This window comes from Saimiri boliviensis, chromosome 4, assembly GCF_048565385.1.
Source record: "Saimiri boliviensis isolate mSaiBol1 chromosome 4, mSaiBol1.pri, whole genome shotgun sequence".
Lineage (NCBI taxonomy): Eukaryota > Metazoa > Chordata > Mammalia > Primates > Cebidae > Saimiri > Saimiri boliviensis.
In genome coordinates this window covers 81,582,341-81,608,735 of record NC_133452.1, presented here as the reverse complement: position 1 = coordinate 81,608,735, position 26,395 = coordinate 81,582,341, and the positions used below count along the sequence as shown (strand labels likewise).

The 26,395-nt window shown below is 39.2% G+C and overlaps 1 protein-coding gene across 1 annotated transcript in view; it reads left to right on the top strand.

The window, feature by feature from the left end:
• Window positions 1-3,035, top strand: part of HTR1E (5-hydroxytryptamine receptor 1E) — a 91,683-nt gene extending 88,648 nt beyond the window's left edge. The window contains exon 2 of the mRNA XM_003922958.4: window positions 1,430-3,035. Coding sequence (XP_003923007.1) covers window positions 1,614-2,711 — 1,098 coding nt within the window. The 5' untranslated portion in view covers window positions 1,430-1,613 and the 3' untranslated portion in view covers window positions 2,712-3,035. The remainder of the gene's footprint in view (window positions 1-1,429) is intronic.
• Window positions 3,036-26,395: the final 23,360 nt, after the last annotated feature.

Genomic DNA, 26,395 nt, shown 5'->3' with positions numbered 1-26,395 from the left:
AATATGATTAAGAAACTGGGGCAGCAAAGCAAATTTGAAATTTTGCAATGTTTTTGTCAAAAATGGTTTGAACAAATTTAGGAAAAAAAACACACAACCCCATCAAAAAGTAGGTGAAAGATATGAACATACACTTCTCAAAAAAACACATTTATGCAGCCAACAAACATGAAAAAAAGCTCATTATCACTGTCAGAAAAATACAAATCAAAGCCACAATGAGGTATCATCTCAGGCTGGTTAGAATGACAATTATTAAAACATCTGGAAACAACAGATGCTAGAGAGGATGTGAAGAAATAGGAATGCTTTTACACGTTGGTGGGAGTGTAAATTAGTTTAACCATTGCAGAAGACAGTGTGGTGATTCCTCAAGGATCTAGAACCAGAAATATCATCAGACCCAGCAATCCCATTACTTGGTATATACCCAAAGGATTATAAATCATTCTACTATAAAGATACATGCACATGTATGTTTATAGCAGCACTATTCACAATAGCAAAGACCTGGAACCAACCCAAATGCCCATCAATGATAGACTGGATAAAGAAAATGTGGCACATATACACCATGGAATACTATGCAGCCTTAAAAAAGGATGAGTTCATGTCTTTTGCAGGGACATGGATGAAGCTGCATCATTCTCAGCAAACTGACACAGTAACATATAACCAAACACCACATGTTCTCACTCCTAAGTGGGAGTTGAACAATGAGAACACATGGACACAGGAAGGGGAACATCACACACTGGGGCCTGTCAGCGGGTGGGAGAGGGATAGCATTAGGAGATATTCCTAATGTAGATGACAGGTTGATGGGTGCAGCAAACCACCATGGCACATGTATACCTATGTAACAAACCTGCATGTTCTGCACATGTATCCCAGAACTTAAAGTATAATTTAAAAAATAAAAATGGCTTGAAAACTTCCCTCAAGTCAAAAAAGTATCCTTTGGCCAGGCACGGTGGCTCACGCCTGTAATCCCAGCACTTTGGGAGGCTGAGGCGGGCAGATCACGAGGTCAAGAGATCAAGACCATCCTGGCCAACATGGTGAAACCCCATCTCTATCAAAAATACAAAAATTAGCTGGTGTGGTGGCATGTGCCTGTTGTCCTAGCTACTTGGGAGGCTGAGGCAGAAGAATCACTTGAACCCAGGAGGCGGAGGTTGCAGTGAGTCAAGATTGAGCCATTGCACTCCAGCCTGGGGACAAAGCAAGACTCCATATCAAAAAAAAAAAAAAAAAAAAAAAAAAAAAAAAAAGTATCCTTTCAGGAACAAAGTAAAGATGAACTAAAGTTGCACAGTAATGAGAAAATTAAAATTTATAACAAATTTATAAATATCAAACCATTTTTATATTTTCCAGAAAAAGTGTGACTTTCTCACTCATTAACCAGTAGCATAATATTTTCCAGGAACCTTCACTCAGAAGAAATGCTGTGGCCCTTAATTTTACCAACAGAAAATGGAACATAAGAGACCACATAGCTGAACAAATTACAGCCTTCTTACAAGTGAGAAACTTCGAGGCTACGTAGTTTCCAGCTGAAGGGAAATAACTAACAGCTTCTCCACAGTGTAGACAGAAACAGGGGAAACATGAACATCACAAACTGTACGACAGAAGCCAGCTTGGCTGTAAGACCCAAGACCATCACTGAGAAGATGCTCATTTGCATGACTCTGGTGGTCATCACCACCCTTACCACGTTGCTGAACTTGGCTGTGATCATGGCCATCTGCACCACCAAGAAGCTTCACCAGCCTGCAAACTACCTAATCTGTTCTCTGGCCGTGACAGACCTCCTGGTGGCGGTGCTCGTCATGCCCCTGAGCATCATGTACATTGTCATGGACCGCTGGAAGCTTGGATACTTCCTCTGTGAGGTGTGGCTGAGTGTGGACATGACTTGCTGCACCTGCTCCATCCTCCATCTCTGTGTCATTGCCCTGGACAGGTACTGGGCCATCACCAATGCTATTGAATATGCCAGGAAGAGGACGGCCAAAAGGGCCGCACTGATGATCCTTACCGTCTGGACTATCTCCATCTTCATCTCCATGCCCCCTCTGTTCTGGAGGAGCCACCGCCGCCTAAGCCCTCCCCCTAGTCAGTGCACCATCCAGCATGACCATGTCATCTATACCATTTACTCCACGCTGGGCGCATTTTATATCCCCTTGACTTTGATATTGATTCTCTATTACCGGATTTACCATGCGGCCAAGAGCCTTTACCAGAAAAGGGGATCAAGTCGGCACTTAAGCAACAGAAGCACAGACAGCCAGAATTCTTTTGCAAGTTGTAAACTTACACAGACTTTCTGTGTGTCTGACTTCTCCACCTCAGACCCTACCATAGAGTTTGAAAAGTTCCATGCCTCTATCAGGATCCCACCCTTCGACAATGATCCGGATCACCCAGGAGAACGCCAGCAGATCTCTAGCACCAGGGAACGGAAGGCAGCACGCATCCTAGGGCTGATTCTGGGTGCGTTCATTTTGTCCTGGCTGCCATTTTTCATCAAAGAGTTGATTGTGGGTCTGAGCATCTACACCGTGTCCTCAGAAGTGGCCGACTTTCTGACGTGGCTTGGTTATGTTAATTCTCTGATCAATCCTCTGCTCTACACAAGTTTTAATGAAGACTTTAAGCTGGCTTTTAAAAAGCTCATTAGGTGCCGAGAGCATACTTAGACTGTAAAAAGCTAAAAGGCATGACTTTTGCCAGAGCCTCCTGAGTGGATGGGGGTAAGGGGTGCAACTTAATAATTCTTGAACATACTTGGTTCAGGAGAGTTTGTAAGTATGTGTGGTCTCATTTTCTTGTTTGTTTTGTTCTGTTTTGTTTGAGGCTTGTTATTTGGTGTGCTGTTTTCTACCTCTGGTCTTGTATGTAGTACATAACTTCAAATAAACATGACACAAAAACAGAAATTTTGTAGAAATAATAGTAAGGTGAAATAGTAAATACTTTTTATGGATTTTTTTAAGCCATTTCAGTTACCCTGCAATTAAAGAATGCCAAAAAAAAAATCTTTATTTGCAGAATTTCTTATTGCTTATAAATTAAATACCTGATAAATGCCCTACATGGCATTAAATCTGAGATTATGGCTCTATCTGCGTACATATTCCAGTGGGAATTGCATGACTACATAAAGAATAAAAAGAAAGTGATGTGCTGTCATCTGCTGCTTGCAGACCTGAGCTAAAGTTGTTTACTGCAGCACTGTGACTACAGCCTATTCCTTTCAGGTAAAAATAGCACAGCTGGCTTGTCCTTTTTAGTTCATGATTAAATAAACTTCCTCGTTTTCTAAAATGAAAATACCTGGAATAAATGCACTGGCACTTTTCTAAGTCTTTTACGATGAATATGAAACATAAGCAAATAAGAAATCATCTCCATCTACTTTGGTCAGTGTGCTGCAATATTACCTGATGGACACGTTGGGCCTCCTCCAATTCAAAAATGTATCCCAGCTAAGCTCCCCATATACACTTTCACTGCAGCAGGACTAAGGTGGGAGTACATATCAAATTTGGAAAACTTTTTAAGCAGTGTAATGAGGTGCAGTGATCAAATGAGAGAATATATTATCTGAAGAACTTTGTCGGAGAGTGTTACTCATTAAATTACCAGTGTGGCCAGGCGTGGTGGCTCACACCTGTAATCCCAACACTTTGGGAGGCGGAGGTAGGTGGATCACCTAAGGTCAGGAGTTCAAGACCGCCTGGCCAACATAGTGAAACCCCATCTCTACTAAAAATGCAAAAATTAGCCAGGCAGGGTGGCACGTGCCTGAAAATGCAGCTACTTGGGAGGCTGAGGCAGGAGATTCACTTGAACCTGGGAGACAGAGGTTGCAGTGAGTGGAGCTTGCACCACTGCACTACAGCCTGGGCACCAGAGTGAGATTCTGTCTCAAAAAAAAAGCATTACCAGTTGTGCTCTTAGGAAAAACAAAAAAGTAAAAGTTGAAAATCTGTGTTTACAGCAAAGGCCACACAACGGGATATGAGAATGAAATTGTGTCTCCCAGAATCCCTGTGGCTTCCATGCCAGACTGTACCCTGGTGCCAGGAGGCTGCAGGTGGGACCTGAGGCCATGGGTGTGGCCTGAGAAGGAGCGATCTTTCTAGTTACATGGAGGAGTACACCATTACAAAGTCAAGAGTGACAGCAGGAGGACGGGAAATCTGCACATCCTTGCATACCCCTAAGTAGGTGACTGTTCTCATCCTCTGCTCCTAGTCCCTCATGCACAGCCTCTCCCCATCTCTTCACTCTTCTTCATAGTGAGAAGACTGGTTTGCCTTCTCTCCACCTCCGTGTTTTTAGTCCTTCTATCTATCCTGTCTTAACCTTTCTAGAATCCTGCTTCCTACACCCAACCTCTCTTTGCACCTTCGTTTCTCCCTCACCATCCCAACCCTTTTCCTCCCTAATCTTCTTTAATCTCACCTATTACTTTGCTCAAGTTTCTTGGACACAGAAATCAACTTTCTTTGGCCCTACTTCCCCATCAAGGTCCTATTTTCTCTCTCCCTTAATTCTCTCAGCCCCTACACCTCTCCCAGTGTGAGTTTCTCACTGAGGCATCTCCAGACTAGCAGCATTAGCATCACCTGAGAACTTGTTAGAACTGCAAAGTCAAGGGCCCCATTCAAGACCTACTGGGTCAAAAATTAAGACTGGAGACCATTAATCTGTGTTTTAAGAAGCCATCCAGGAGATTCTGAACAAGCTAAAGTTTGAGTCACTATTTTAGAGCATATGGTAGAATTTTTAATTGCATTGTTCAAAATCCTTTGCTCTTTCTCTATCAATAAAAATTTAATAATCTATAGTGTAGCATTCATGTCCCCTTACTATGTGTCCCCAAACTATCTTTGCAGAGTTGTATCTCACCACTTCTTCTCACCTACTTCATGCCCCAGAAAAATGTATTACCTGTGCTTCCTCAACTCCCCTAACATTTGATCTCATTACTTTGGAAACCTCACCTCCAGGGCTTCACTATTCTCTCCATTTTCTTTTTGAGAAGAGGTTACCTGGAATCCTAATTAGTAAAGGATATTCACTTATATTCAAATAAGAAATTTATTTTCTTTCCATATATAAGTTTTTCCAGAATTTTTCAAAACAAACCTATGTCGAGGTAAGCTTTGGGAAGAAAAGGTCAGTATACCACCATGGGATTTTGGAAGTTTTGTTTTCTCACTAAGAAAAGATGGCACATTTACATTTTCTCTTCCAGGGACTTAATTTCATTCACATCAACAGACATTGAGTGCTGACTGTGTGTAAAACACTGTAGGAGTCTCTAGAGATACAGAGAGGAAACAGACACAGTCCCTGCCCTCAAGTAGCTCACAGTGTACTAGGGAGGACAGCACAAATACACAAACAAATGCACCAGGAGATAGGATGCATATAATATTAGAGATACAAGTGAGTTATATAGGAGCATAGAGCTAGGAGAGAGGACTTCCGTAGGGACAGGGAAGGAAGAAGTATCTCAGGAAGAGATTGCGTTTTAGTTACATATGAAAAATTGGTGAAAGAAAGATATGAAAGAGGACAAAAACAATCTCTGCCACAAGGGGATTTTAGTTTCTATATGAGCAACTCGAATATTACTGGGAAAGTCACATGGCTGCCCCGCTAGTGGTGATCTATGTACAAGGATGTTGACATCTAAATCACAGGTGATTTAGCCAAGATTGTACCTGTGCTCAAAATTCGGTATTTATCATGACTACAATATCTAGAAAGTACATGAGCAACTCACACTGCTTTTCCATCATGCTCCAGATATTATCTTTGAAAATTCTTGCCAGTTATAAGAGTTTTAAAGTTTTAAGAGTCTAAGTAAATAAAAAGCAAAAAGCAGATGCATAATAATTTTTACTTCTTATTTTCATTCATTTCCAACTTACTAGGTAAATCCTAGTTAAATGCATTTATCTCACAGCTGCCTCTGCCCTTAACAAAGAAGTTGCATGTATTTCCTGGTATAAATCAAACCTGCTAAAAAATAATCTGTTTGCTTTGCTTAGTGAGCCAATAGTGCCAGCTGCTATTGACCACTATTGTCGCCTTTAAATTACAACTTGAATGAAGTATAGTACCTTCTAATAAGGTCAGTGTTTCTCATGCAAACATTAGCACGCTAAAAGTAAGCTCCAGGGATGGCATTTCGATTGCCTCCATTCGAAATTAGGACTTCTTAGCTTTCTATTCTTGAGGAAAGAATTCTTAAATATAAGTCACTCCCTGGTAGAACTGACAAGTCCTTTAGTTACAACGAGTGGCAGTAAGAACCCCTATTAGCATTGCTACCACAGTCTGCTTTGGACAACACTATAGGCCTCCTATACTTTTGGACTTCAGTTTTCAAACACTGATCATTATGCATGAGGTAAGTTCCTGAACAAGTCCCAGCAATTGCACTGGCTTCCAGCACAATGAATTTTAGTTTCAACCATCACAGTGGCCTTGTTTGTATGCGCCTTTGCTTCATTTTTAAGGTCTTCTACACACAACTTTTAACTCCATTATGCACAGAATTTGCAAAGCACTGACAGCATTTGAAAAATTAGTGAAAAGCAGCATATGACTATAATAAGAATACAAGTAAAGACAATTTTTAAGTAAAAGTGCTGAGAAAATGACGACCATTGCATGTGAGAATGGGATCAAATCTTGCTCAGTTTTCAAGGACTGCCACATGCAACATGTGAAGACCACAGTGCCTAAAGTATAGACTATGACTAAGGCGGAAAGAAGGAAAAGTGGTTAGAGATATAAAAGTGTCTGAGCACCACACAGTAGTTTTAAAGGGAGTTTGGGAATGTGTGTAGGCATTTCAGTTGTCTCCATAGAGAATAGTAATGGCATTTTGTGGCAGGATTCAATAAGTCTAAATCCTGCAGTAGATAAGCCAGCACCACTCAGTAAAGGATTGCCCCATCCAAAATACCAGTATCTGAGAAATACCACCTACTGAAAAATACCACCTACTGAGAAATTCGGGAATATCAGCGTCAACATGGAATGCTCAGAAGGCTAATGTTAATTTAGAAGTTGACTAGGGGTTTTGAGAACTTAAGGGTGAAGCACAGTGAACATGTTGCTTATAAAATTTCATTAAGAACCATGAAGGTTTCAAAGTTTCAAAGCCAATTTGATTTTGCTCAACATTGAAGTGAGGGTCAGGCCAACAAATGAAAATACCACAATTATTAAAGAGTTTCCTATGACATTGGCAGAAGTAACTGAGAAAGTGGCACAATAAAATGCCTATCAGCAAGGAGTGTGTCCATGGTATTAACGCTTCAGAGGATTGACTCACATCCTTACTTGATAGAAAACCTTACAAAGACTATAAGTATAGTCTCGCATAAGCCACCTCAGATTTAGAATTAAAAACGATTGATGGACAACCTTCAGACCTTAATTAGTTTGTACGCTGGAGAGCTTCTCTTGTGTCCTCAAGTAATGGTGTTATGAAGTGGAATCTCAGACACTGGTCCATAAAAGAAGGAGACATTTCCAATGGTAAGAAGGAGACATTGGATATTATTGGGACTCAAAAATTATCCAAGGACATCTGACCCTAAAATTATCCAAGAATATTATGTCCTTGGATAATTTTAGGGTCTCAAGAATAACCAATGTACCCCTAGAAGGATCCTCTAGGACCACACCCTGGAGAATATGCAGTGGATTTCAGCCTTACCACAAAAAGCATTTGAAATTATTTTCTTCAGAATAAATAGGAATCACTCTGAAGAGAGAATACATTCAGTAAAGTCGTCTATTGGCTGCCTGGAAGAACCTACCTCAGAGCATGCTGGCATGTAATTTATATATTTGGTAAACTTAATTGGAATGGATACATTGATTACAGATTTCAAGAAGTTTAGAAGGAAGCCGGGCATGATTCTCATGCCTTTAATCCCAGCACTTTGGGAGGCCAAGGCAGGCAGATCACCTGAGGTCAGGAGTTCCCGACCAACCTGGCCAACATGGGAAAACCTCATCTCTACTAAAAATACAAAAATTAGCCAGTTGTGGTGGTACATACCTTTAATCTCAGCTACACAGGACACCGAGGCAGGAGAATCACTTGAACCCAAGAGCTGAATGTTGCAGTAAGCCAAGAGCACACCGTTGCATTGTCTGGGTGAAGGAGACTGTAGGAAAAAAAAGGAAGGAGGGAAGGAAGGGAGGGAGGGGAGGGAGGAGGGAAGGGAGGGAGGGGAGGGAGGGGAAGAAGGGGAGGAAAGGAAGGGAGGGAGGGAGGGAGGGAAGGAAGAGAGAGAGGGAGGGAGGGAGGAAGGAAGGAAGGAAGAAAAGAAGGAATGAAGAAGGAAATAAATTAGAAGGAGAACTATGTAATCGGTAAGGAGGGTACCTTCTCATATGAAAGTGGAATTGTCAAATATTTAAAATTTTTTAAAGTAAAGGGAATATCCAGGACAATGATAATGATACAAAAGAAACAGGAAAGGGAGGGGCTGAGAGATGGCATTAGCAGAGTTTTTGGTAATCAAAACACACTGAACATCTGCTATAAGTTTAAGTAGATTGTGAAACATTTTAATTGAAAAAGAAAAATAGGAATAAAAGCAATAATATAAAGAAAAACAGCAATGAAAAGAACAGAGGTTAGAATACGTTAACGTTATCAATTGTGGTTTGTTGTTAAAAATGTAAATTTAGCCTTTGCTATGACTTTAGCATCATACTAGGTACTGGGATGTCTGTAAGGAGGGAAAAAAAAAGTTGGGGTGGGGCAGCAGGTGATCCAAGTGGAAAACCATGAAACCCAGATCTTAAGAACAGATTTGTAGAAAGCCAATTATATTTGTTTTCTGTATAAAACAGTATTTTCGAGAGAATTATAAAGGGGTGGGAGAGAAAGGAGGCATAGGAGAGCATTTTGCACATACGAATCTTGGGGGAAATGAAGGTGATACTGGAAACTCTACAGAATAGAGAAGGGATGCTGTTCAAAGAAAATATATAAAAAATATCTATAAGCAGGAATACATATTCTGTATTTTTGGATAGAAGAAATGTCATACAACTGTCATATTTTTCCAATTTGTCTAGTATCCAACAATCATACATCAAGTAATGGCTAAAGAAAGCTAATATATGAAGACATTCCAAAAGAAAGATGTTGGAAACAGATAACAGAAAAATTTAGACTTGTATGCAGTCTAATAATAAGCAGACCAGTAACCCCAGTGTTTCCAGTTTGTAAACACTCAATAAGAGATTGGCAAATGAATAAATCAATTGCTCAGTTAAGAAATCAAGTCTGAGCTCGAAGTTGGATAACAAAGGAGAACAATTCGGCAATATACCAAAAGTATTTAGGGAAGTTTGTAAGAAAGATGCTAATAAAAGATGCATTCAGAGGTATGAAGTAGTCATATGGAAAAGCTGAGGCTGCAAGCTGAACATTCAGCCATCCTTTCTTCCTGTACTTTGGAGGGTGAGAGAGGTGTTTTAGGGAGAACAAGAAGAGTAATCAAAATGTAAATTGTTTTGACAAATACTATAAAAATGTTGAGGCAGCATGCAGCTTTTTACCCGATAGCTCTACCTGATCTCCTTATTTATCTTTTTTTTACTAATAAAAAACTCAGACCTAACTTCCCTTTCTAATCACACACACACACACACACACACAAGCCAATATCCTCAACCTCAGTAAGGAAAACAAAGATTGGTTTGACACAGGCAAGTGTCATCAGCTAAATGGTTACGAGAGTGCAATTAGAAATATAACATCAAAGCATAACATCGGATGTACTATGTCCATGTTATTCAATATATGATTGTTGGAGACTATACAAACTATAATAGGAAGACATGAGATATCAGCTTCATTGATCATGCTGAAGATAAATCAGAATCAGAATCTGTAAAATGTGTTCTATATCGAAAAGATCTTGCCTTAGAATGCCTGCCCTGCCTACAAACTTCTTCTAAATGGATGATCAGGTACAGCTTCCATGAGAAAAGCAACCTTAGCATAAAGTATGGTAAGCATAAAGCACCATGTGACACCTCCCTCCCCATCCTTATTCTCTGCCTGTACGTGATTGGTTGGGGGGGAGTTAAGCACCTGGCCCAAGGATGGCCCTGTGCTATGACATGGTCTGATACAAAAGCTTCCCCCAAACACAAGGTGATTTCTTTTGATGGTGACATTCTTACTCTTGCAATAATTTGAACTAAAAATATACAAAAGGCATACCACTGTCGATGGATCAGAAAAAGAAAGATAAGCAAACAGAGGCTGAAAAAAAAAAACCCAGCTCACTTTCAAGCCACAGAGCAGGAATGAACTCAGTTAATTCCTGCTGCTGAGAAACTAACAGTTTCACTTATCTCCTAGATTTGCCTCTTCCAACACCAAACAGACTTCCAGGTCTCAAAGTATTCCCAGATCCTTGAGGTTTCGCTGTAAGAATAGTCCAGAGATTCCTTTTATTCTTATTGACATAGTTACTGTTACAATAAACCAGGAAAAGAAGTGCAGTTGGGCCAGATTCAAGTCATGATTTTCATTTCTGCTGACCTTTCCATTGTGGAAATGTACAGAGTTTCTGTTACTCCGAGATACACTTCAATACCCTCCATGAAATTAAATTTCTCCATTTACTTTTTACTATCTGTATTTCAATTCTCTTTATTATTTGTTGTTGCTTTCCTGTTTTTTTTGTTTGTTTGTTTTTGCTTTTGCTTTGATTCCTAGGATAAAATGATGTAAGGAATTTATAGTGATGTAAGGAGAGTGAGGAGTCGTGAAGGAAGGATGGGAGAGGCAGTGGGCAGAGAGATGAAAGTACTAACAGGCATCTGTACAAGGTTTGTGGACCAGGCTCTGCCAGCCCCATTAGCATCCTCTCCAGGTTTTTCAAAGGCTCTGGGCAGCAGAGTCATGCTATTAACCACCAGCCCAGTCACAGCCATCCTAGGAGACAGAATCACCTCCTCTTATCTTATAAATAGATGTTATATGTTATTGATCTATATGTTACAGATCTTAATATACTCCAGTCAATAAAATGAACATATTTCTAGTTAGAGAAGCCTTTTCTGAATAGGAATAACCAAGACAAATTACTAAAATCCAGTGGGAGGAGGAGACAATTCCATCTACTAAAGAATAATCTGAAGATAAAGTTCAATCAACAAACATTTGTTAACTCTGTGTATAAAGATTTGCAACACATTGTGTTGTCAATAGACATAGCCCCAGCCCTTAAGGAACATATGGTCTATTGGAAGAGAAAGCCAAGTTAATAAGTGATTGCAATGGAGTATGACACGTTTTACAATAGAGATATGTACAATGCATTATGTGAGCACAGAAGCTTAAATAAAAATTTCTGTGAGACATAGGAGAAAGGAGCCTGGAATAATCACATTTTAAACTGGAACATGATATGAGTTTGCTATGCTGACAATTTATTTAGATAAACAGCGTGAACAAAGGCATGTAGACGCTGAGATTCAAATGGTGTTCAGGGAATAAGAAGTGGCCTACAGTGGGGTAGAAAGAGGAATGGCAGGCGAAGAGGCTGGCGGGGAAGAGTGTCCACGAAGGGCCTCAAATGCCTTGCTAAGGACAATGGATCTTATCCTGCAGACAGCAGAAAACCAGCCAAGGTTGTTTAACCAGAGAACAAGATCAGGCCTGCAGTTTTGAAAGCATTCTTGAATGAAAGACATACGATGAAAGAATGAAGACCAGGTAAACAGGTGTTGGAAAAAGCCAATGAGAAATAAGGCAGAGTCTATACTAAAGAAGACGAAGAAAGTGAGGGCAGGGGGAAGGTGGGGAGATGCTAGAGATGTCAGAAATGAAATTAAAGGATAAAAAACAAGTAGATTTAACTAGAAAATAAGCTCTTTAAATGGAAAGAGAGCAAAGTTTCAGACTGTAAAAAGGACCATGAAGTAACTTCAGAAAAGGAACGTAAATCTCACAATTTGAGGATATAGTAGAACAGAGCAAGTCACTATTGCCAAATGGATGAATTCTTTTTCTACTTTTCAGATTGTCTATCCTTGCTTAATCATAGCCAACTGGGCAGAAAATCTTTCTGTGAGATAACAATATAATCAGAGGTGTTAATTACATATCTCATTTGTCTCCACTGTTAGCACTACTCTTTCACTGAGCCTTTGTAAACACATTGGTTACTTAACAACATGATTAAACAAACAACCCTCACACCAGCAGATATCCACTCATTTATCATTCAATAAGCATTTACTGAGCACCTACTGTGTGTCAGGAATTATTTGAGGTCCTAGATATTCAGTGATGCACTAGACAATACAGATTACTTCCCTGACTGAGATTTCACTGTAATGAAAGAGAGAGACAATTTAAGTAAGTCACATTTTCAATACAGTATGTTAAAGTGCAGTAAAGGGAAGTTTTTCCTTTATGGTCTGGAGTAGTACCAGAGAGTGTGCATTTCTAAAAATCTGCAGGTAATGTTGATGTTTCTAGTCTAGGGACCACACTTAGAATGGCAAAGATTCTCATAATCCAGTCTAAGTCATTCTCACTTAAAGTCATCTGAATAGAAATTGGCAGGAGAATGAAATCTCATTTCCTGCATATAATGATTTCAGCAATAGCAATTAAGAACAGAGAAAGAAAGAACAAGCAAATACAGGCATACTTGCAAGACTCTGATGGGACTACAGCAGAAAATACAACAGACCTTTGAGCAAGTTGGTTCAGAAAGACAATGGAGTTGTGTGTCCACAGTTGGGACCTCAAGCAGACATGTAGAACCAGAGCCATGAAGGTAGAAAACAAGGGCCAGGACAGAGTTCTCCTTGCATCACTCATTTTGCCCATAGCCCAGTGCAGAGAAGCATTTAGTACCTGACCCAATATTAAGTTATAGTAATACTGTTTAAATAATTTGACTTGTGCATTCATGCCTCAAATTGAATACTTTATAAATATATTTCATCCTATGGGTTCATATGTTTTCAACTAATTCTATTGCTGTCCTAATAAAATTTCTGGATCTTAAAGATCCTTTTTAGGCAAGATTAAAGAGAGTACCTGAGCTAGGAGAATTTAGCTGACCAGGATCCTGAGACCATCTACCTTGTCTTTTTAAAAGCAATTAAAAGGCCAAGAGAAACAGAAAGGAAAAGGAAAAGAGAGGAAGCTGCTCCTGTTTATTTAGTTAGCCTCTGTTGCACCTGAATTATAGGATGGATACTCCAAATCCAGAATCCTAACAGTTATAACAGTAAGACACAAAAACATAAAACAGGCAATACAGAAAGATCAATAAAAGACCCTTTCCCAACATAATGTTCTTTACTTTGATTTAATACAATATAAAGAATCTAAAATATGTGCTTAAGTTTCAGGACATATGTCTATATCATTAACAGAAGATATTGAAATGTGCACCTAGGTCAGCCTCTGAAAAATGGCTCACCTAACTTCCAGAGCTCCACCAGATCACATTCCATGAGATTTGCAGCTTGTTGCCGTTCAGGAAGCTGGAATTCTCAGGCCTGTGTGTCCTGATAAAAGCCTCAAGACAGAGAGTGACCCCAGGTGAAGAGGCACATAACACCTCCTCATTTTGAGGACGGAGTCCCTACACTATCAAGAAAAGCCAGGAGTCATAGTTTTGCATTCCTTGGCTTTTGTTATATTAGTAACCAAAAAGTATCTTACAGGGTATTTCTGAACTTCAGCACTTAACGCTGTTACACTCTTCGGGCCTTTCCCGCAATTGCTCTTGCTTGCATTCAGCCAGGACTGGATGCCAGTAAAGGAATTAACTAAGTGAAATTTGTTTTCTGTGCTCTTTACTCTACTGATAACCATCAGACACCAGGGTCCTCCTGTTGCTCCCAGCTGCCCAAAGACCTTAGCCCGGTCTCAGAAACCATTTTCTTTCTCGGTGCCTCTGGAAACAGCTCCCACAACAGCTTAGGAAATTTCCCACCTCCCATTTCATGTGACTTTGCCAATCCAGGTCCTTTCCTGGGATTATGGATGGTGCCTGAAAATAATTAAAATTGGAGCCTAGAGCTGCCAGTGGCCATATTCTCTACTATTTGAAGGCACCAAAGCTAACGAGACCAACACAGAGACAGAAGATGAAATTAGAGTTGGAGATACGGAGGAAGCCATAGCATCTTTGCTAATGAGAAATCAGAACAGTTAATTCCACCACTACATTTTATGACTCTTGAAAATATATGCAATAATAATCATAGTTTCATAGGTTACTTCTCTCAAGTAATACATTTGAAATTACTTTGAGACTTACTCCAGTAGACTGAAAAGAATACTGAATATGCTGTAAGACAACCTATGTTTAAATTTCAATTCCAAAATTATTAGCTGAATGGTCTCAGGAAAGTGATTTAATCTCTCAGAAGCTAGTTTCTTCAACTACAAAATAAGGGTAAAAATACTTACTCCCCAGATTATTGTGAGAGTTAAATTATATAATACTCAAAAAAGTGCTTTAGTTAACTATAAAGCCAGAGAGAAAACAGAGAGGCAGAAAAAGAGATTGAGAGGGATGGGAAGTAAAATCAGAAAATCTTTTAAATTGCCTAAGATAATGCAGTGATATTAAAAGGATTCTAATTTGATAAATAATGCTACGATGTCAGACACTTGATGTCTATCTAGAATTTGCCTGACACTTTTAATCCAAGTTCTGATTTGATCTCAGAGCCCTCTGGTGTTTGACACAAGAACGCATCTAATCCTCTTGTTTTCAGTGGTGTTCCCAGAAAAACAAATAAAAAATAATTGTCATATTGTGCTGAAACTAGACATTGGAGAGTGTATATTCAACTCCCACATTTATGAGATGAGGAAATAGAGGCACTGAGGGGCTGTACATACATAGTATTTCAGAAGCCAGAAATCATACTATTTATTTTGAAATTTCACCTTTTATATTTTTCTTAAGTGTCAGAATTCAGCAATTACCATTTTTATATAAATAAGAACCACTCTTATTTGAAATGTATAATTAAGGTATATCTATACTGATTGGGACCAAATTATCAACCAGTAATATAAACGTGATGCTTTAAATATACATTTACATCTTGGAATTATTCTAGTACAGATAGATGCTTTGGCTGAAATGTCCCGCAATTAAAATGCAAGTATTTTTTAATCAAAGCCTCTACTTATGACAATTCCCTGATGCCCCCTACTGGCCATAACATTGTCATCCACGGCACAGTATGAATTCTTTCTAAATGACCTTCTAATTTGCTTAATAATATGCCTGAACACTAGGAAGGCTGACTTGGGGAATAAAATAAGTAAATAAATGGATATAACAAATACAAAAACACATCAAAAATATTGAGCCAATAAAATAAACCCAAAACAAATCATTGCTGGGTAATTGGTAATAAAAATGATAAATGGTAATATAAAAAAACATTTCTAATGTTAAGCAACCAGTTTCACCTAATATTTAATCTACAAAATATAATAATATGAAGTGAATTTTGTTCTTATTTTTAACATGTCCAATTGGGTCAGTCTCTATAAGAATCGTCTACTGAGAAGTGTAGGCAACATAAAAATATGAGTAAATGCCCTAACCAGTCAGATAACCATAAGACCCAAGAGAACTTAACTAAAATACATTCCTAGTCCCCGTACAATTTTATACACACACATGTACTCATGCATGCACACTGAATGCCCTGGATGGCATAAATACCATAATTTTGACTCAAAAAAAATCACGACCCCTAGAATAAACCAAATTATGGTTAGCCTAATGCTATAACCAATTAAGTTCCTGACAGCCCTCCATGGCCGACTCCCACCACCAGCAACACATCATCTCAGGGGCCCCCGGCTTCCCCAGCCTCTCATAGACAAGTTTCTCAAAACATTCCCCATGCGAAGACCCACCAGGCCCTACGTCCCAAACAACCACTTTTGAGACCCACCATCTACTCATGTTGGACACCCTAAAGGGGCCTGTGTTTATCCCTGAGCCATCTTTCCCGCCAGGCAGACCTGAGACCTTATGCTTCCTGTGTCACACCTCTTCCTGTCCCTAAGGACCCCAGCTCCTAGTCCCAGAGTTCTCTTTTGTTTTCTGCACATTCTCCCCCTACTTTTTCTACCTGTCCCTCACATCCCAGCCCATGTCTGTATTTGTTTCTAGGGCTACCATAACAAAATACCACAGTCTGGTGGCTTAAACGATGGAAATGTATTTCCTCACAATTCTGGAGGCCAGAAGTTCAAGATCAGGATGTCAATAGATTTGGTTTCTCCTGAGGCCTCTCTCCTTGGCTTACAGATGGCTGCTGTCTCACTGCATCTTCATATAGTCTTTCCTCTGTACACACACAATTCTGGTGTCTCTATGTCCAAATTTCCTCTTCCTGTAGGGACACCAGTCATATCAGATTAGGGCTCACCCTACCAGCCTGATTTAACTTAATCATTTCTTTAAAGGTAATTATCCAAATTCAGTCACTTTCCAAGGTGGGTGGCCTTGTGGTTTTGACATATGAATTTGGAAATGGAGGTGCGACAATGGAGCTCATAACACCAGTGGACACCTAATAACAGGCCTGATGGGGTAAGACCTCATGTCCACGTGGTAGGTAAGGAGCCCCTGCCACATTGTCCTGCCTGTAGATTGAGTACCTCCTATCTGCGATGAAAGCTGATTCTGATTGTTTGTTTTAGAGACAGAGCCTCACTCTGTCACCCATGGTGGTGTGCGGTGGCATGAATATAACATACTGTAGTCTCACACACCTAGACTCAGGTGATCCTCTCACCTCAGCCCCCTGAGTAGCTGGAGCTACAGGCACACACCACCTTGCCTGGCTAATTTTTTTTTTCCTAGAGACAGGGTCTCACTATATTGCTAAGTCTGGTCCAAATTCCTGGCATCAAATGATCCTCCCATCTCGGCCTCCCAAAGTGTTAGAATTTCAGGCTTGAGCCACCTTGACTGGCTGAAAGCTGATGTTCTGATTGTTGTTTGACTATTTCAAAGTTTCTCCTTCCCAAACACAGTCTTATCGGCCTTAAAAATATCCCCACAGTTAATGTTGATCATCAAATATATCCATTCCTCTGGTCTACTGGACGTGTATCAGGCTGAATCACAGCTTCATCTACCTCACATACACCATGTTGACAAAATATTACCACTGCTTATTATAATAACGGTGTTAAAACCTTTATTGAGTTTTAACCACTTCCCAGACACTGTGACAAGCACTTCTCATGCATAATCCTCATTATAACCCTGTAAATTTTATGCATAATAGATGTTCAATAATTGTATTAAGAAAGTCATGAATGAATGCTATCATTGTGTTTATTATGTAGTTGAGGAGATATAGACTTGTAGAAACTAAGTAGCCTGTTCATGGTCCTATTGCCAGTAAATGGCAGAGCTGTTTCTCTTCATGCCTCATGCACTGCCATGCCTTGTGTACATCCCCAGAGTTGCAACAGCCAAGCCATCTAGTGCCTTGTCTCCTTAGGACTCAGTCTTCAACATTAGCTCATGCTTCAAAGACACGGGATAAGTAAAAATTGTTCTACGACATTCAAAATCAAAACTCAAGTGCTAGACAGGCACACTTACATAGAAGGGGTAAGAGATATATTTAAGATTAAAAGTGTTTTATTGCTTTGACAGTTTTAAAACATAGTTCTAAACTATATGATACTACTCCCATCTCAAGGTGAGAGCTATGTGTTTTTCCTTGAATCCAGATGTGTTTATGATTGACTAGACCAATAAAATCAAACAAAATTACACTCTGACATCTGAGGCTAGGTCAGAAAAGACCATCAATTTTCCAACTGGTCTTTGAATGCTTGCTCTGGAAGAAGCCACCACCAGGTAAGTGGATCTACCCTGAGACCATCATCCTGGAGAGCCCAGGTGTAAATGCTCTGATGGACAGTCCCAAACGAATTCCGAGCTGACAACCAGCATCAGCTTCCATGGGAATAAGCCATCTTGTAAGCCAAACTGAGCCTTCAGAGGACTGCAGCCCTAACTGACATCTGATAGCAAATGTGTGAGGCGTCCCAAGCAAAAACTGTCTACCCAAAATCTTTTTGATTGCTCACAGTTTTGTGGGCAAATAAACGGTGGTTGCAAACCAGTACATTTTGGAGTAATTTCTTATGCTGCAATAGTAACCAGAGTATTCCTCCACCAAACACTAATTTTTCTTGTTATCCTAAGCTCCTGACTTTATCCCAGTATTCTAAACACTAGAGAGCTCTGACAATCATATCCAACTGTGGTTTAGATGTTTGTTAGATAAGTTTCCAACAAAAGCACATAGAAAACAAAAAGTTCATGAAACTGAAACAGAAGTACATAGACACATATCTGAAAATTTAGGTTGACTTTTACTTTTTAAAAAGAAATAAATATTATTGTTTGGAATGAACACACAGAGGAGCATAAATGGACTCGGGGCAAATACACTCCAGCAAAACATGGGAGAGCGCTCTTATCCCCAGACTATTCTCGTTTTTTAAACTATATAGATGATTTAAAGATGTCTTGATCTGCTGCCTCTGTATTTCCCTAATGTCAAATTCTGCTGTGGAGAATTCCCCTAAGACACCCTAGGCCCCTACACTTAGTAGAGTACCCACCCAGGTATCCACCAAAGTTCCTGTCCCTGCTAGGGTGCTACCCACAAGGAGGACACAAGACTCTAACACTCACAAAAACACTCATCGTTACACACTCTCTGTCTCAGGGAATTCAATGCCTGAAGGTTAGAACACATCACGCTTCTCCTCAAGGCAAACGTCTCCACCCTCAGCCAGAAACTATCCCATTGCCTTAAAAGTCCTCCACTTTTGAAACTTAAAACCTCTCTCAGATTGTGCTTTCCAGGTATTAGTGTTTTGGGAAATGGTTTCATTAATCTTTGGCCCACACTGGTGTGTATGCACAACGCACAGTTGTTATTGTTGACTTCTTTCCTGATAGAAATTCCAAAGTTTAAAAATACAACTAATTACCATTAACAATGAGCACACTCAGTGCCCAGATCTTGGTTTCTAACACTATCCTCCAATAAAAGGAACTGAGATGCCTTTAACAAATGGCTGGTTCTAGGACTAGGGCAGGGAATATATAAGATGAGTATGAAGCATCTTGTAGTTTCAGAAAACAAAATGTACCCAAAAAAACAATGATCCGTGTATGTCAGTGGGATATTGGAGCTGCCAGTAGCCAAAACTGGACCAGTTTAAGCAACAACAACAACAACAAAATACAGTGTTGTTTTATAGCCCAAAGTATAACTGTAATGAGTCCATAATGACATAAATAAATGATTAAATAAATAAATGGGGTAAATCTCCCATCACATTCTCCAAATAATATAGGTATTGTCCCTTCAAGAAAGCTCCCCCCTCTTTAGTGTGGGTTGTGAAAATTGACTTTCTTCCAAAAAGTACAATGTAGAAAGGGAGGAAAAAGACTAACTGTGCCTGTGGAGAAACCTGACCTACGCTGCCTCAGCCAGGTGATCAAGGTTAATATCAACAGTAATAAATCATGATGATCACGTGTACCCTTAATATGATGTGATGAGAATAGCACTTTGCCTGTGTGGTCTTCCTCTTAAACACCCATAGCATCCTCAGTCTCTTTATGAGAAAAAATAGCAGAGAAATCTAAACTGAGTGATATTCTACAAAATACTTGAGTATTCCTCAAAACTGTCAGAGTCATCAAAAAGAAAGTGTCAGAAACTGACACAGTCTAGAAGAGCCTAAGAAGACATGACAACTAACTGTAATGTGGTTTCCTAGATGGGATCCTGGGACAGAAGAAGAATATCAGGATAAAAACAAACAGGAAAAGAAGAAAAAAAAAAACAAGCTAAGGAAATTTGAATAGAGCGTTAACTTTAACAAAATAATCAGCTGGGCACAGTGCTCATGCCTGCAATCCCAGCACTTTGGGAACCCGAGGGGGCAGATCACCTGAGGTCAGCAATTCGAGACCAGCCTCACCAATGTGGAGAAACCTCATCTCTACTAAAAATACAAAATTAACTGGGCGGTAGCACATGCCTGTAATCCCAGCTATTTGAAAGGCTGAGGCGGGAGAATGGCTTGAACCTGGGAGGCAGAGGTTGTGGTGAGCCAAGATCAGGTCATAGCACTCCAGTCTGGGCAACTAGCTAAACTCCGTCTCAAAAATAAATAAATAAAAATAATAATGTGTCATTATTATTACATACATGCATTAGTTAAAATAAATGTATCATACTAACATAAGATGTTAATAGGGTGTGGTGCCTCTCGCTTGTAATCCTAGCACTTTGGGAGCCTGAGGTGGGAGGATTGCCTGAGCTCAGGTGTTTAGCACCAGTGTGGGCAATATAGTGAAACCCCATCTCTACTAAAATACAAAAATTAGCTGGGTGCGGTGGCGTGCCCTTCTAGTCCTAGCTACACAGGAGGTGAAGGCAAGAGAATTGCTTGAACTTGGGAAGCGCAGGTTGCAGTGAGCTGAGATCACGCCACTGTACTCCAGCCTGGGCGACAGAGCAAGACTCCGTCTCAAAAAAAAAACAACTTTTTAAAAATGTTAACAATAGAGGAAACCTCGTGTGGAATACCTGAGAACTACCCATACTATTCTGCAACTCCTTGTAAATATAAAACTATTCTAAAATTTAAAAATTATTTCAAAAGAATGTCTGCTACCACTCTATCAAATTTTCATGTTTACAAAAATTTTGTGTATTTTATTTATACAATTTAGTGATAAACTCAACAATCTCATTATTCTTACATGTCATGCTTAACAAACCCAAGAATCAAATGCTGTCCTATTGATGTGAACACTCTGTTAAGTTATACTCTCTAATATGCTGCCTGTAGTTTGTTATTTCATATGCATACCCTGAAAAGAGCTCATATAATAAAATAGATGCCTAAGATAGCATTCGGTGTATTTATTATCTGTGCTTAACTGTCCGCAGTATCTCACATTGCAATGTTCATGATTATAAAACATATTTTCCCATTATGTTTTCTACCTTGATTGTAAGTTACTGATGACATATTTAAATTTCGTTTTTGTTAATTCTGTGAGATTTTCCTCCTCTTTTCAATTCCAATTATTCTTCTTACAACTGAATATTAAATGTGAATTTCCTAATCTAATTTAGTTTCATCTGAAACTAACAGAAAACAGGTATCTCTACATTTTAAAGAGAGGGCCCAAATACAGGACTAAAAAGCATCCAAAAAAATCAAGATTACAACCAGGATATGGGAGAGAAACTTCACATCACCAGGATATAGGAGAAAAAGCTAAGTAATAAAGTTATTGGTGAGTCCTTTGAACAGAATTGTCACAGCGTCAGGCATTCCAACCCCAAACTCCATCCCCATTAGATAAGCACCTTCCCCTACTACTAGCCAGGGAACAGGGCTTTCAGAGGAATGCTCAGAGAGAAAGGTGGTGTTTTCTGGGAGGATAAAAGGTGAACAATGAGGAAGGGAGCCCCCAGCTGAACATGTACTGATCTGCAGGTTGTGCTACTCTGTCCTGGCACAGCCATGAGAGAAAGTTTAACCTGCATCCTCCAGGGTTCCGGAGAGTAGGTACGGGGCCTACCTCTTATCTGGAAATTCTTAAAATGAGAGGCTGCCTGGAGTAGCCTTTGACTTTAGAAGCCAGAAAATAAACCTGGGATGTGAGAAAGCTGCACTTGCACCCATCTAAGGAAGGATGTTTTCAAAGGCCTGGGGTGAGTATGGCAGCAGGTGGTCAGGCTTGAGTGACCTCTAAGGGCCCTTGCCCCCGTGGCCTGCCTGGAGAGATGTGGTGAGCCCAGCAGAAAGAGGCTGGATGGTGTAGACTAGAAGGGACATCAGAAGCCACTAGCCAGGGAATGCATCACTAATTTCAGAGAAATGTTGAAGGCTTTCGTAAGAGAAAGAAAGCTGGCATTTCTTAAAAGTCCATAAAATGCTCCCTGAAAGAAAGAAACAGCATTTGGGCATGAACCACACACAGAGAGCACCAATTCCAGATTACAAGCCTACCAGCCAATGCAGAATTGTTTCTGCTAACAATGACCAGAACTGATGTTGAAACCACAGTAATTATCCTACTAAAAGATATTTTTAACTGGAAGACAAAACATCTTAATGGGCTCTGTCTGAATTGATAGCTTTTTTTCCTATGGCAACAACATTAATTTTTTTTCCTATGGCAACAACATTAGAAACAGGTAGCATTTTGGAAGAAAGGGAAGGAGGAAGGAAGGAAATATTATTGTTATTATTGTACATCCTGTGGCACAAAATGGTGTCTGGGAGACCAACTTTAATTTTAGAATCATACAAATTGATATTTTTAAAAATGCAAAACCTAAAAGAGTCCTAGAAAACCTAAGACAAAATCACACTGATTCTGCCTGGAAACCAACCTTTAATATAAATACACCTTGCAACACAGGATTATTCAGGAGAAAGAGCTTATTGGCATAGTGTTAAATAATGCTCAGCAACCAAATGACAGTCTACTCACTACACCAATAAACGTGTCAGTCCCTGCTATTGTGAAGAGTTCAGTCACTCACAGACTTCAATCAGGGTTCATGAATCAATACTCCGTATTAAAAAACACAACGACTCTTATCAGCACAACACTGCAGATTTCTTTAGAAAATTGTCTCCCAAATTTCTCATTCATCACCAAAATTTATAATAGTTCTTGCCAAGAAACTCTTCCCTAAAATTTGAGAACTACAGGTACACGATGACAAAAGTCAAGATCTGAAATCTTGCACTTTTAAAAGTAATTTTATTATAAATTTTAAAGTTATTTTTAAAATTTTATTAGAAATTCTGAAGTAATTTTCTTAGCAATTTTATTAGAAAACCATAGATACTTCCCATGCCTAGAACTTAGTTATAAACAACAAGGCAAATGAGGCAGCTGTAAGCCACAGCCCAAATGACCTAATGTCTTTCATTTTGAAGGTTACTATCTGAATGAGCCTGCTAGGGTTGCCATTACAAAATACAACAGACAGGCTGGCCTAAACAATAGAAATTTATTTTCTCACAGTTCTGGAGGCTAGAATTTCAAGATCAAGGTCATAGCAAATTCTGTTTCTGGTGAGATCTCTCTTTTTGCCTCATAGACGGCCACCTCCTAAGTCCTCATACAACTTTCCTTTGTGCTTGGGTAGAGGGAGAAAGAGCTTTCTGGTATCTCCTTCTCTTCTTATAAGGACATCAGTCCTATTGGATTAGAACTTCACCCTTATAACCTCATTTAACCTTAATTACCTCCCTAAAATCCCCATCTCTTAAATATAGTAACACTGGAGTTTAGGGCTCTGACATATGATTTGAAAGGATCATATTTTAGTCCATAATACTAACTTTTATGGAATAACAGCATCCTGATTAATGTAAGAATAGCCAGAAAAAAAAATGCAGAGCTTAATTTTCTTTTCTAGTTCTTCAGAGTTCTAAGATAGCTTTCTTCAAAATAATGTATCATTTATTCAGATGTCATTAATTTGATATTGATGTTATTCCAACCGGAGAATCTGAACCTTCCATCTGTACCATATACCCAAAAGGATAATTGCAAGCACTAACATGAATGCAGCAGAACTGAAGTACCAAAGGAAATAAATTTCAGCCGGGCATGATGGCTTATGTCTGTAATCCCAGCACTTTGGGAGGCCAAGGCAGGCAGATCACCAGAGGTCAGGAGTTCAAGACCAGCCTAGCCAACATGGTGAAACCCCATCTCTACTAAAAATACCAAAAAAAAAAAAATTAGCTGGGCATGGTGGTTGGTGGGCACCTATAATCCCAGCTACTCAGGAGGCTGAGGCAGGAGAATCACTTGAACCCAGGAGGCAGGGATTGCAGTGAGCCAAGACTGCACCATTGCACTCCAGCCTAGGCAGCAAGAGCAAGACTCCAACAAGAGCAAGAGCAGAGCAAAGAAAAGAAAGAAAATAAATTGACAAAAAAAAGGAAAAAAAGGAAAGGAAGAGAAAGGAAGGAAGGAGAGAGAAAGAAAAAGAAAGAGGAAGGAAGGAAGGAGGGAGGGAGGGAAAGGAAAGAAGAAAGAAAGAGAGAGAGAGAGAGAGAACATAAATCAACTGCCACCACTGGTATATAAGTAATGAGCTGGTTTCCAATTACCCTGATCTGGCCATTAAGAGCAGCTTGGTAGGCTCTTCCTTCAGGCACCATTCATCTGTAGTCAAATAACTGAACAAATAGTGTTCAGTCCTCAAATCTTAAAAAAATATTTTTTTAATATTTTTGGGTCTCTGATGTGTACAAGTCAAACCCAAGTTTCTTGATAGAAGCTAAGAGTAGAACAGGGGTTACCAGAGGCTGGAAAGGGTAGGAGGTAGGCAGGGATAGGAAGAGATTTATTAAAGGATACAAAATTACAGCTAGATAGGACCAATAAGTTTTAGTGTTCTGTAGCACTGGTTAACAATAATGTGCTGTGTATTTTCTAAGAGCTAGAGGAGAGGATTTTGAACGTTTCCAAAACAAAGACTGATTAATGTTTGAAATTCATATGCTAATTATCATGATTTTATCATTACACACTTATAAAAATATCACCACATACCCCATAAATATATACAATTGTTACATGTTCATAAAAATAAATAAATGCTAAAAAAAAAAAAACAAGGTCTCCATTTGGACAGCCAAGGCCCTCCTTATCTTTATCTAAGAACCTGGCACTTGCTCCCATTACTCCCTAGTATGATCCTAAGGTCACTCTTCTATTGGCTCTAGGCATCCCTGAAAGTTTGATTCCTGGATTGATCCTTTTGTTCTTGGTACTTTAGGACCTCACACTTTGGAGTGAATTGTAACAAAGCAGACTCTAGAAATTAGAGACTCTTTTGTGCTTAGGACTCTAACTATTATTTAGAGTCTCAATTCCTTAGTGACTTCCATTTCAAGAGTTTCCACTTCCTGTTTTACCTCAAGTCCCACCAAAACTTTTTATATAAAGTGTTAATTTTAGCCACAAAGGATTCCCCCACCTAATTCAATGGTTGGTCTTAATAAGCCATATTCAGTAAGCTGGAAAAATAATCACACATGCTTCCTCTCTTCTTGTATCCATCTTATCATGTCAGTTTCAATGCCTTCAAACTTGACTCTGAGTTTGGTCATGTTACATTTTAACCAATAGGATGCTAGCAAACGTGATGCACACCGAGACTTCAAAAGTACTTGTGCATTGGGACTTCCCTTCTTGCTATTGTTAGGACCCCTGCCCACAGCACTACTATGTGAAGAAGGTCAGTTAGCCTAAGGGATATGAAAGACATGTGGTCAGCCCTGCCACCCAGACTTAGAGCTAACCAACCCCTGGAAGCAGAGCTGACCAATAGCTTACTACAGGTGCCAGCTGAAACCATAAGAATCACCCAGCCTGCATCTCAGTCCAATCTGCTGATTTAAAATTTTTTGAGCTAAATAAATGGCTGCATTTTAAACTACTATATTTTGGGGTTGTTTCTTATTCAATAAAAGCTAAATGACATGCCATGTGATTCCAAATAATAGCCTATCATTTCCCCTAGTCCCTTGACTTTAACTCCTATGATCCCTTGTTTAAATTGATCATTAATAGACCTTTTTTTTTTTCTAAGTATAGGAAGATTATAGGAGGGCAATCTGGAAATCAACTCCAAAATTTAAGAGATTATCTCATAAGATGGGAGCATGGGAATGTAATTAGTTTTCACCATCTGGGTTTTACTAGTTTTTTCTGTTCCAGCTCTATAATGTATTTCAAATGGCTGAAATACAAGCACCAAAGTCCAGTATCTTTTGCTTCCAAAGTTACTTAAAATCTAATGAAACAATGAAAGATTTCCAAGCAGAACGAGAAGTTTTCTTTGGTTTTTTTAAAATACACCAAACACATGGCATGCCATAGCCACAAAAAGAGTATTCAAATCTAAATCCAACTCAACAGAAATATGCTGGACAGTTATTTGGGTAATCATCAACTCAAGTCCCCAAATATCTCTAGTTCTTGCATAAGAGATTCCAAAAGTGAACAAAGGAGAAACCATAAAACTAAGTATAATACATTCAAAATAAACCATTTATTTATATCACTGATGAAAATTATATTTTAATGCTATTACAGTGTAATTTTTATGGCACTTATTTTTTTCTTCTATCACACAATATGATATTTTTGAATTTTACATATTTGGTCACAGTTTTGCTTAGCTTTAAAGACATTTAAAT